The 13,476-nt window shown below is 38.9% G+C and overlaps 1 protein-coding gene across 1 annotated transcript in view; it reads left to right on the plus strand.

Annotated features, from left to right (window-relative positions):
* The window catches only part of LOC125237003 (B-cell receptor CD22-like), a 440,892-nt gene that overhangs the window by 312,222 nt on the left and 115,194 nt on the right, over window positions 1-13,476 (plus strand). Inside the window, exons 6-7 of the mRNA XM_048143915.1 lie at window positions 4,110-4,231; window positions 5,210-5,267. Coding sequence (XP_047999872.1) covers window positions 4,110-4,231; window positions 5,210-5,267 — 180 coding nt within the window. The remainder of the gene's footprint in view (window positions 1-4,109; window positions 4,232-5,209; window positions 5,268-13,476) is intronic.

A 13,476-nucleotide genomic window follows, 5' to 3' on the forward strand; every position in this document is an offset into this window, starting at 1 on the left:
GCCCGATTACCTTGACCGGTGACCTTGGGGCGGGTCCAAGTTAGATTAAGTGTTTGTTATTGTTGCAATAACCCACATATGGGCATGACGAAGCCTGTTGCGGCTAGCTTTATTGTTTATGTGTAAGGACGACGCCTGTTGCTGATTCATGGTTGGTATGGTATAGTTGTAATGGCTCATGACGAAGTCTGTAAAAAAAAATGTCGTATTATAACAAAATCAAACTCTAAATCCAGAATACGCCCCCATTTTTATTTGATGCGGGTCGCGATCCCTTTTGTTCCCACTTCTTCCGCTTGTTGTTTTACCATTTCCGGTAACATTTTACAGTTTTTTGTGCAATTTTACCGCTTGCTAGGGAGAAAATCCGCTTTGTTACAGTGACCTTTTGCTCTTTAGGGAGAAAAATCGCGCAGTTCTAACCTTTGTGTTGTGAAATGTTCTTTATTTGGCTGTTCTGTTTTGCAGTACATTAGATAATAATGCTTGGTATATGGAGGGTAAAGAACAGCATAGCTGGGCCATTTTTTTCAAAGTTGTCCACCCCACTTTTTTTGTAACATGGCTATTTTTTACGCGATTCATACTCAGAATCGCGAGCTCTTTCTATTCTAATGGGAGAAAAAAAAATGTCCCAAGATTTTCATATATTTTTCAGACCTTCCATTCCGTTACCGCCATACAAAATGTATGAAAAAATCGTAACGGAATGGGAAAAAAACCTTGGGACACTTTTTTTTTCCTATTAGGATTGGAAGAGCTCGCGATTCTAAGTGGACACCACATAAACATTTCTAAACCCAAAAAGTGGGGTGGACAACTTTGGAAAAAAATGGCCCAGCTATTGTTTAAAAACATTTTTCATGTTTTTAGGAAAAATTTAGTAACGAGAAATTCATTCCCACCAAAAGCGAGTAAGCCATGATCTATCGGCGATAGAAAGGAACAAAAGATAGTCGCTCCCGTGTGAATAAAAGAGAGAGCGAGCGAGTTATAGTTCATCGCTCGGCGACGAACTATATCTCGCTCGCGCTAGCATCGCGTCTCTTTTATTTACACGGGAGCGACTGTCTTTTGTTCGTTTCTGAGCATTATTTTTTTTTCGCCACTTTTATGAAATGTGATATTTAAAAAAAATGGTATTTCTATTCAGAATCACTAGCTTTTTCAATCCTAGTAGTTAAAAAAATTGTCCCATACGATTTTTTCTTATTTTGTCACCATTTTCCGTACATGTGTGGGGTAACAAAAGAGGAAAGTAACAAAAATGTATGGAAAATCTGGGACACTTTTTGTCTCCCAGTGAGATTGGAAGTACTAGTGATTCTGAGTACAATTGACCTAAAATTCCCTAAAAAAATAAAAAAAAAATAAAGAAATGCTCTTCTATCGTTTGTGCTTTTGATGGGACCAGTGTCTATGAAAAGTGAAGTGTTTGTTTGAGAGCATTGTCTGTTGTTGATGCCTGAAGGCTAGGCTTTTGAGTTGGGGAGACCTAGGAGAGATGTAACAAAGGCGACTACGTTACCTGCAGAATAAACAGAATTGTATGCTAGGGTACCTAACCAATGTAACAATCATGAAATAAAACTATGGAAACGGATTAAATCGCGTATAATGAATTTAAAATACACCCCGACGTTTCGAACTCTTTACAGCGTTCGTGGTCAACGGGTGACTGAGGAAAAATGAAAATGTGCAAATTGAAGAAACAATTAAGTTATAGCTTTTGCTCGCGGCTTCGCTCGCGTTATAAAGAGACAAAAAGTAGCCTATGTCACTCTCCATCCCTTCAACTATTACCTAAAAATCACATCGATTCGTCGCCCCGTTTTGCCGTGAAAGACGGACAAACAAACAGACACTTTCCCATTTATAATATTAGTATGGATATAGTCCTGACAATCTCGGACGGTCTGGTACGCAAAATGCCTTTAATGGCTACTAAGTAATACGCCGTGGCTTGCGTGGGCGACGATCGCGCGATGGTCGCGCGACGGCGATGCGACGCATACGAAATCAAACCTTATCGATATGAAAGTATGAGATGTGACGGCGACGGTCGCGCGACCGTCGCCCACGCAAGACACGGCGATAGGTATTACAGTCGTCCACAGGCTGCGACTGCTTCCCATCAGACAAACTTTATGTTTTCCATCGATGTATTATAAAAAAAAATACCAACTATAAACCTCAGGAATTCACAAATAGACCGATGAATATTCGCCACAGTACACTTCCAGGGGGATACGGTTAGATTTTCCCGTTCGGCAAACAACGCAGGATTGGTTTGGTCTTATTTCCGTATCGGTTTTCAGAACCCAAACTCGATTCGGCATTGGTTATTAGGAAAGTTTGATTTACGTGGAAAAATTTGCAGGTTCGTGAAAAATAGCAAACTCTGTTATAACTGTTAGATACAGTTGCTTAAAAAAATACGGTTAAAAAAGCACTAGAAAGCTGAAATTTGGTACCAATATGTATATCAATCACGCCAACAAAGTGCAAAAATAAAAAATGGAAAAAAATGTTTTATTAGGGTACCCCCCCTACATGTAAAGTGGGGGCTGATATTTTTTTTCATTCCAACCCCAACGTGTGATACATTGTTGGATAGGTATTTAAAAATGAATAAGGGTTTACTAAGATCGTTTTTTGATAATATTAATATTTTCGGAAATAATCGCTCCTAAAGGAAAAAAAAGTGCGTCCCCCCCCTCTAACTTTTGAACCATATGTTTAAAAAGTATGAAAAAAATCACAAAAGTAGAACTTTATAAAGACTTTCTAGGAAAATTATTTTGAACTTGATATGTTCAGTAGTTTTTGAGAAAAATACGAAAAACTACGGAACCCTACACTGAGCGTGGCCCGACACGCTCTTGGCCGGTTTTTAGGGAAGTGGAGGGTTAATAAGAGACCAAAAGTAGCCTATGTCACTCTCCATCCCTTCAACTATCATTTTGTCTCTCCGTTTTGCCGTGAAAGACGGACAAACAAACAGACACACACACACTTTCCCATTTATAATATTAGTAAGTATGGATTGTTAGCGTAGTTCGGAACGTCCCCTAACTGACAGCTCTAGAGTGGGTGGACGAGAATTCAATATGGCGGAGCCCAGCCGGCGTATCATGCTGCCAATTTTATCACTTATCCACGTGGATAAAGCATCCGTCACGCTTTAGTAAGTATGTCAGTGTGAGAGTGACAGATGTCTTATCCACGTGGATAAGTGATGATTGGCAGCATGATACGCCGGCAGGATTGCAGAAGCGTCATGCTAAGCGTTGTCATACATTTTTACCATTAATATATTGACTAAATGTTTAAATTACTTTAAATATAACAGTCTGGAGAGAACAAGGGACAGCCGATTCTCCGTACAAACAATATATTGACATTATGGAAATATTTTTACACAAGTAGTACGTAATCACTTTATTGTGATTTGTATACAGTTTACAGGAACAGAGGTACAAAGGCGAACTTATCCCTATAAGCGATCTCTTCCAGCTAACCTTAGATTAATTAATTGAGATACGGTTGTACTCACGTTATTATATCGCTATTGCTGCGACATGTTTCGGGCCAATCGGAGGCCCCTCTTCAGGCGTATAGGAGTTCACGCGACGGCTAGACTCCGCAAACTGAACGCGCCGCTCGCCGCTCCGCCCGCTGCGCGCGCGCTGATAGGACGGGGGAGGGGGGCGCAGAGCAGTCTGCTGCTGTAGTTGTTGTGTAGAGTTCTGGCAGCGCGATTGTGTCGACCGATGGAGGTAAGCACACTGCACTCACTGTGTCCACACGATTGTCAAAACACATTTTCTGCTTCACATTAGGTATAACCGGTTTCCATGCTGGTGGCAATATCCATATTAATTATTTGAATATGTCTCACGGAAGTTTAACGTGTATAACCTTAGATTAGTTGAGAGGAACAATTTATACGCTAAAACGACGGGGTGTATGTCTTTCTGTGAGTGTGAACCGATTTAGATTTAGTTTTTTGTTTGATAGCTGAATTAGTCGGGAGTGTTCTTAGCCATGTTTGATGGATATTGATGCACTATGTCGGTTTTTTTTTTTATTTTTCTTTTTCTTTACAGGTCGACCAACAGCACGAGTGTCATGGTGGAAGTCTCACGCCCTTCTCGCAAATTCCGAAGCCAGAGCTGCGGTCAGTTTTAGACTACAGCGCTCGGATTTAGGCACGGAGGTTACTTGTCAGGTAAATTATACCACAGGATATACATATAATACATAGTACAAGTTCAGAAGGAGTTGGAAGGATCTTGTGGAGGACCTTTGCATCATTATCATTTCAGCCATTAATCGCCCACTGCTGAGCATATTAGGCCTCCTTTCGTGTACGCCACTTATCCCGGTCCTGGGCTAATCTCATCCAGAAGTGCCCCGCAGTTTTTCGAATGACGTCCACCTAACGAGCCAACGGATGCCAGGCGCTTCTTACATCCGATAGCGGCCACCATTCGGTCAACATTTTGGTCCACCTATGGCCTTAGGACATAAATAAAAAAAACTTTGTCGCTTTTAATCGTTTGACAATTTCGTATGACATTTCCAGCAAGACGTTAATGTGACAAGGTATAGAAATCATCACATATTTTTACCAGTGACTGTTCGAGGTCAGAAAAGTCTAGCAGAGAAAAAACCGGTACTTGGAGCTCCTCCTAACTGGAAAGAAACGTCTCCTTTCGTGCGGCGTGCATGTCAAACTATTGAAGCTCATGCAAGTGTCCTGAGTCGACGCTGCGTAGGGTGGACGCACGCTCGCCCGCCCCGCTGCCCGCCCCGCCGAACGCTCTGCTACGAGCTTTCACTAAGGGGCGTTTTCCAAAATAAATCTCGAATTTCGAATTTCACCAGATCTGGACGTGTTTGGGCTCATTATTTTTAGAATCACGAGCTGATTCGACCCCGACGATAAAAGAATGTGTCCTATTTTTTCTTTCCTTTACGTCACGATTTTAGTATGAACTTACTACGAGCGTGACGTATTGGAAACTCGAATTTTGTATGGGAAATTTGGGACACATTTTTTTATCATCGGGATCGAATCAGCTCGTGATTCCAGTGTGACGTCCTGATCAGATGAAATTCGATATTCGAAATTTATTTTGGAAAACGCCCTAAGGCACTTTTGACCGAAAATAATTGTTAATGATAGTTGTTTTTTTTTTCACAGGCGGTGACGGATCCATCTTTGGCGCCAGTTTCCGAGAGTCTGTCCATTGACGTTAACCGTAAGTAGCACAATTTAATTTTTACATACAATATATATAATCACGCCTATATCCCATAAAAGGGTAGGCAGAGCACATGAACTACCAAGTTTCAGTGCCACTCTTGGCAAAAAGGGGTTGAAAGAAATCCAAATTGTGACATTCCAGTGACAGGTTGCCAGCCTCTCGCCTACGCCACAATTTAACCCATATCCAACAGTCTTTACGGCCACGGGAAGAAAGAGGGTGGTGAAATTCTCTTCCCGTCACCACATGGACGACATTTTTACATTATAGTTATATGAAGACTGTAAAAAGGTATATAGGTAGCACTGTCATAATCACTGTCAACTGATAGTCTGTATCTTTGGGCATTTAATTAATCTGTTTCTGTCAAAAAATTGTCGTGAGATAATTTACTTTGGCATACATTTTTAAAGTCCAACTCCATATGTTAGGATCCTTATCAAACACAGACGAAGGGTTAAAACGTGTAAACAACATCTACCCTCAAAATACTACTTATTAAATAAATAAAGAAATAAAATAAATAAATATTATAGGACATTCTTACACAGATTGACTGAGGCCCACGGTAAGCTCAAGAAGGCTTGTGCTGTGGGTACTCAGACAACGATATGTATAATATATAAATACTTATATACATAGAAAACATCCATGACTCAGGAACGAATATCTGTGCTCATCACACAAATAAATGCCCTTACCGGGATTTGAACCCGGGACCGCGGCGCAGCAGGCAGGGTCACTACTGACTGCGCCAGACCGGTCGTCATTCGTCGTATTGCCAGTTAAGGGTAAATTAAAACATTACACGACCAAATGTAAAGACAAGTTGCTCAGTAATATATCCGCCTGATTTTCGTATTTGGCTGGTTGTAACTACCCGAAAATTTACGAATTATTTGTAAATTTATGTACCGTAAAACGATTACTTTGCCCCCCATGGGTAACTTTGCACCACCTTTAAATATGGTTTGATTTTCTCAAAAATCAAAATGCTTGATTAGATGAATTATTCAAATCCACCCTTATACACATATCAAAAAAGTGTCAAATAAAATAGTTACACTACAAGAAAAAACTTTTTTAATACAGTTGCTCAAAAAGTGCCCGTTTTTTGGCTGTTTAGCGTGCGAGAAGTTGTATTTTACGAACTAGTGCGTAAAAAGTATATACGTTCCATTTTACGACTACTTACCGAGCTGTTTTCATATTAGTCTAGTTTACTAAGACAAAACTATAAACATACTATTAAGTGATTAATATTTAAAACGTTAATATTTCATATGTAATTGTTTACTTTTAGTCATACTAAACATAATTTATAAAATGGTTTATACTTTGAAAAATCGGTCATAATGAGTCGTGTAAACAGAACATGATTGGAACGAAACGCGTCTTCTACTGTCAAAGTAGAGGCGTCTACCATGTTTTAACTTAATGCACGTTCAAAAAACCTCAATATGTTACGCGATTTGTCATAATTTTACGTTATTTGCAATACGTCGGGGCATAAATGGATCGATTAAATTAAAATGTAGTTGTACATTAAACAATCGTCCCAAATCGTAAATGTTTATGTTTTTATGGCACCCAATGAAATAAATTATGTTAGATGAATAGCAAACTCGAAAATATGCACGCAAGTTTAAAGCTTCAAAAATACGCCTTTGAATTGTCAAATAATCCGTCAATGTCCATGGGAAAATTGATAGTTCGGATTGTTTTATTTCGTTGTAAGTAAGTAGTAGTGTTTTTTCGCAACTGTATTAAAAAACGTCGTTCGTCACACGTGCGAGAATGTCATTCTTCACTCGTCCCGAGATTTGCCACTCGCGTGCCGCTCGTGGCAAAATGTCTCGGGACTCGTGAAGTAATGACATACTTCTCGCACTTATAACGAAATGTACTATTTCAGTACAGATGGTGTTTTTTTTACGCACTAGTGCGAGAAGTGGTTCATTATATGTCAGGTCGAAACTTCGGATGGCCATCTGTACTGAAAAACGTCGTACGATACACGTGCGAAAAGGTCGTGTTTTAATTTATCGCTACTCGTTTCGAACTTCCTTTTTTACGCACTTGTATCGTAATGTACTATTTTTGGTTTTTAGACGTCATACATAAGAAATCGACGAGTAAAAAGTTTGAAATAAATACAAAAATAAATAAATATACTTATGCATATCAAATTTTCTCAAGAATCAATGAGTGAAAAGTTTGCAACAATGTAGCTATCGTTAAGTTAAAGTTAAACCCTTTCTTATTACAAATCTAAAAGCCGTTTTCAATTGAAAGTTATTTCACTTGAACTTTCAAAAAGTTTTATATAATCCTAGACAGACAAACCAAGTTCCGAAGAGCGTACACACACTGTCGTACCACGGAAGCTTAGCAGAGCTTGAGGCACTCGACTGGAGACAATTATGAAAGCTCAAGTCATTTGAACACAGTTCATTAATTTTGGCAGTATTCTGACTCTGGTTTAACATCCATACTAATCTGTATGTTTGTTTGTCCGCCTTTCACGGCAAAACGGAGCGACGAATTGACGTGATTTTTTAATTGTATACAGTTGAAGGGATGGAAAGTGACATAGGCTTCTATCTCTTTCTAACCCCCCACCTCCCTACAATGGGGGGTGAAAGTTTGTATGGAGACTTCCACAATTTTAGAATTTAACGCGAGCTAAGCCGCGGGCTAAAGCTAGTTCAAAATAAAGGGTTAGGCAGAGCACATGAAACTACTAAATTTTCTATTTTCAAAAGCTAGTTCTAAATAAAAGAGACGCGATAATAGCGGCGACCGAGTTATAGTTCGTCGCTGAGCGATGACCTATAACTCGATCGCTCTTTCTTTCATTTACACGAGACACGGGAGCGACAATCTTTTTCGTTTCTATCGTCGACAGCTCATAGCTTACTCATTTTTGGTGGGACCAGGGAGTCGATTTTTGAATGCCGACCATTCGATTTCCTGAATTTCGTTCAATGATATCTCTATTACTAGGGATTTAAATTCTACTAAAAGAATCGAAAACGAGTGGTCATTACCACTAGATTTAAAATTACTAGCCGTTCTTTTTCAAAAATATCATTCCGTCGTTTTCCACAGACTTTCCAGCTGTGAATTCGTGTGTTCGAAATTCAAAAATCGGTCCCCAGTACCTTAAACCTTCTGGATCCCTGGCAAATTTTTGTGATTTTGAACTTAGAACTTTCTTTTATTCTTGTACAATTTCAAACCTTATGTACTCTTACGAGGGCACCAGGATCCAGAAGGCTAAAGCGAGTTACAATACTGCATGTAATACTTACACTGCGCCGAAGTCCCCCAGTGCAACTTAATTGCAAGAACTGGAAACAAAGCGTGCACTTGCAATCGGAACTTGCACAATTATGAAATGTCATTAGTCCTGTAAATTTATTCCGAGTTTCATTACAGCCATTGAAGTTTTTCTACTTTCATTTTGGAATATTTTTATTTTTAATTAGCGCTTTTACAATTTTTTATAAGTAAAACACTGATTTAAACTTTCACGATTAATTACACATAATTATTTTTTAAATCGAGACTTAATCGCGTATGACTACATATTGTCGTTGTGTATCGACATCCCTAGTGCGCAAACAGTTCAAGTTGATAATCAAAACCAAGTGCGGGTAGTTCGAAAAACTCGCGCGGCTGTCAGAAGCCAGTCTGCCGTTCCGTTCTCCTCTCTTCAAGCCAGTCTTCTCCGAGACCGTTAGTGCGGTACAAATTCATGAGTGCATATTACGCCACAAGGCATGCAAAATATTAATACTATACTATAGCTAATCCTAGCCTGAATAGCCTAATTAAGCTTCCTAAAGGGAATACATATGTTTAAACTTATTATATTACAAGCCACACATAGTTATTATATTATCAATCAACACAATACATAGCGCAATATATATAAATAGTAAAACATGTCAAAATTACATTCAAATATTCAGAAAATTAAATAATCATGAATTAATAATATTCCAAAATAGTTCACATGATTAAAACATTCAATCATTTATTTAGTGTTAAGTATGACTTTGATATGCAAATCGTATGTCTTTGATAACTAAAGTTGACCTTAAAATTATAATAAGAGTTTTGAATGATTCACGGTTATTTTCATTAGACTTATATTGACCTTATACAACTTTAACATCCACCCGCCTTCGTCAGTTTTCCGTGATCATGATGCATGCAACTGCGTCGAAATATCGGGAGCTCGAAAAAAATCAAAAAGGTAATCACGGTCTATATCCCGGTCAATATAAGTCTTAAAATTATAGATAAAGAATTCTAAAAGAATGCTCCTCATTTTATTATGTAACCGGATTTTTTCTCATTAACTAACCCAACCTCCTTAACTACGTTTATTAAGCCCTATTCAAATTCCTGGATCGCGAATAAATCGTTCTCAACCAGCGATATGATCGTTCCATACATAACGATGTTTATCTATCCTAATTGACAGGCTGACATAGTTGTGTGCCGATCTGGAAATATGGCAAAATACCATAAATGGGATCTGTTATAGTTAAGGCGCAGGTTGATGCTACTGACGTAGTGCGTTTTCATACTATCCGATCCGATATTAGATGTAGAAAGGATGGTAAAAGATGGCGGATCTCACGGATAGAAGGTATCAGTCCTACGCCCTACGCCCTACGTACGGATAATAAACCTACCTCGTATAGCTCCGAGGTAAGAAAATAGTTAAAAGATACCATTTAACTTTAATGTGTCATTGTATCTATCCTAAAAAAAATATTAATTTTAATGATAAAATAAAAATATATTTTTAATGATATTAGTAATAAATAGTCATGCTTTCTAAATGTATTTTTCTCACTGCACCTACATTCACGAATTTCTGTTTGGCCCTATGGTTGACTGTTAGAGAATGCCTTAAGGCATTAAGAGGGGGTCGTACGAAATCCTCGAAAAGTGCATTCGGCGTTTAACAAATGCTGCTCACATTTCTAAATTAAATGAAATAAAATAAATGTAGTTATTATCTTCTTCTACAACTTTTGACTATTCACAATCTCCAATTATTAACGGTGTAATAACTAAACCCACACAAAGTTGACCTAAAATGAGAAAAACGTATGTCGCCGTTTAGTAAACTTTGTTAAAAAAATTCAATACCCTAGTTATAACATTATGTGATTCTGAAAGCCAGATAAATGGACTACAAGTTTTGAGGTTTTTTATATTTTTCCTCTCAAAGGCAACAAAGAAATTTTACCTTAAATTTAAACTATCGTAAAATTTCCATACATTCGCCATTGCTGTCAGAATTCTCCTTTCGATTAGATGCCGTGAGCGGCTCATCGGAGGCAGACGTGTCGCCGGTCGCTCCGCGTTGACAATTAAATTTGACAAATATTTAGACAGAAAATAGTGTACGTACACGAAAAACCATACCAGTGTAAAACTGTGCTCAAAATAAATAGGGTAAGTCGATAATGTCAGGTGGAGATCCAATCTCATTTAAAGTGCAAAAGTGCATGGCTTGTGCATCAAAAATAAATAAAAATATATCACATTATTAAAGAAAATAACGAACACAACCGAATGAGTATAAATGATTTCATTCTAGTTCGGTTAAATTGAAAAGAGTTTCATGTTTTCTTTTACTCATTGGAATAAATTTTCATTACGCTGGTATTAACAGTACGTCATTTTAAAAACATATATGACAGCACCTACGTCAAATTCTGTCAACCAGGTTGTATGTAAACAATTATAATTTAATTTATTAACACGCTTTTATTAGGTCGTCGTGTATGTAACTATGTATGTAATGGAATCTGCGGAGGCTAATTTAACCATCTTCCAGGAGTCGTAGCGTAATGAAAATTGGCAGCTATATGTAGTTCCGATGACAATACAATAATATGGTACTGTTGAGCTGATCTGATGATGGAGTCGGAAGATATGAACTGGAACTACATGATGGAACCTCGTATCATAGCCGTTTTTGGGTTTCTTAGAAAAGTCTTGTAATGAACTTTGACTACGATTAGGTTTCAAGGTCTGATGATGGAGCCGGAAGATATGAACTGGAACTACATCATGGAACATCGTATCATAGCTGTTTTTGGGCTTCTTAGGAAAGTCTTGTAATGAACTTTGACTACAATTAGGTTTCAAGGTCTGATGATGGAGCCGGAAGATATGAGCTGGAACTACATGATGGAACATCGTATCATAGCTGTTTTTGGGTTTCTTAGAAAAGTCTTGTAATGAACTTTGACTACGATTAGGTTTCAAGGTCTGATGATGGAGCCGGAAGATATGAACTGGAACTACATCATGGAACATCGTATCATAGCTGTTTTTGGGCTTCTTAGGAAAGTCTTGTAATGAACTTTGACTACAATTAGGTTTCAAGGTCTGATGATGGAGCCGGAAGATATGAGCTGGAACTACATGATGGAACATCGTATCATAGCTGTTTTTGGGCTTCTTAGAAAAGTCTTGTAATGAACTTTGACTACAATTAGAATTCAAGGTCTGATGATGGAGCCGGAAGATATGAACTGGAACTACATGATGGAACATCGTATCATAACTGTTTTTGGGCTTCTTAGAAAAGTCTTGTAATGAACTATGACTACGATTAGGTTTCAAGGCCTGATGATGGTGCCGGAAGATAAGAACAGAAAAAAAGGGGGGGCTCGAGGGGGAAGCATGAAAGAAAGATCAACGTAGTATTTAAAATAAGTTGGGTTAGCGTTTTCTTGTGACCTTTCAGAGCAAACAAAGGGGAGCTCGGGGGCGAAGCCCCCGCATAAAAGAAAGATCAACGTTGTATTTAAAATAAGTTTGGTTAAGGTTTTCTTGTGATCCTTAAGAGTAAAGAAAAGGGGGGCTAGGGGGCGAAGCCCCCGCATGAAAGAAAGATCAACGTAGTATTTAGAATAAGTTGGGTTAGCGTTTTCTTGTGACCTTTAAGAGCAAACAAAGGGGGCTCGGGGGCGAAGCCCCCGCATGAAAGAAAGATCAACGTAGTATTTAAGATAAGTTGGGTTAGCGTTTTCTTGTGACATTTAAGAGCAAACAAAGGGGGCTCGGGGGCGAAGCCCCCGCATGAAAGAAAGATCAACGTTGTATTTAAAATAAGTTGGTTTAGGGTTTTCTTGTGATCCTTAAGAGTAAAGAAAAGGGGGACTCGGGGGCGAAGCCCCCGCATGAAAGAAAGATCAACGTAGTATTTAAGATAAGTTGGGTTAGCGTTTTCTTGTGACCTTTAAGAGTAAACAAAGGGGGCTCGGGGGCGAAGCCCCCCGCATAAAAGAAAGATTAACGTAGTATTTAAAATAAGTTGGGTTAGCGTTTTCTTGTGACCTTTCAGAGCAAACAAACGGGGGCTCGGGGGGCGAAGCCCCCCGCATAAAAGAAAGATCAACGTTGTATTTAAAATAAGTTGGGTTAAGGTTTTCTTGTGATCCTTAAGAGTAAAGAAAAGGCCCCCGCATGAAAGAAAGATCAACGTAGTATTTAGAATAAGTTGGGTTAGCGTTTTCTTGTGACCTTTAAGAGCAAACAAAGGGGGACTCAGGGGGCGAAGCCCCCCGCATGAAAGAAAGATCAACGTAGTATTTATAATAAGTTGGGTTAGCGTTTTCTTGTGACCTTTAAGAGCAAACAAAGGGGGGCTCGGGGGGCGAAGCCCCCGCATGAAAGAAAGATCAACGTAGTAGTTAAGATAAGTTGGGTTAGCGTTTTCTTGTGACCTTTAAGAGCAAACAAAGGGGGCTCGGGGGCGAAGCCCCCCGCATGAAAGAAAGATCAACGTTGTATTTAGAATAAGTTGAGTTAGCGTTTTCTTGTGACCTTTAAGAGCAAACAAAGGGGGGCTCGGGGGGCGAAGCCCCCCGCATGAAAGAAAGATCAACGTAGTATTTAAGATAAGTTGGGTTAGCGTTTTCTTGTGACATTTAAGAGCAAACAAAGGGGGCTCGGGGGCGAAGCCCCCGCATGAAAGAAAGATCAACGTTGTATTTAAAATAAGTTGGTTTAGGGTTTTCTTGTGATCCTTAAGAGTAAAGAAAAGGGGGCTCGGGGCGCGAAGCCCCCTGCATGAAAGAAAGATCAACGTAGTATTTAAGATAAGTTGGGTTAGCGTTTTCTTGTGACCTTTAAGAGTAAACAAAGGGGGGCTCGGGGGGCT

Source organism: Leguminivora glycinivorella, chromosome 20 (assembly GCF_023078275.1).
Source record: "Leguminivora glycinivorella isolate SPB_JAAS2020 chromosome 20, LegGlyc_1.1, whole genome shotgun sequence".
Classification (NCBI taxonomy): Eukaryota; Metazoa; Arthropoda; class Insecta; order Lepidoptera; family Tortricidae; genus Leguminivora; species Leguminivora glycinivorella.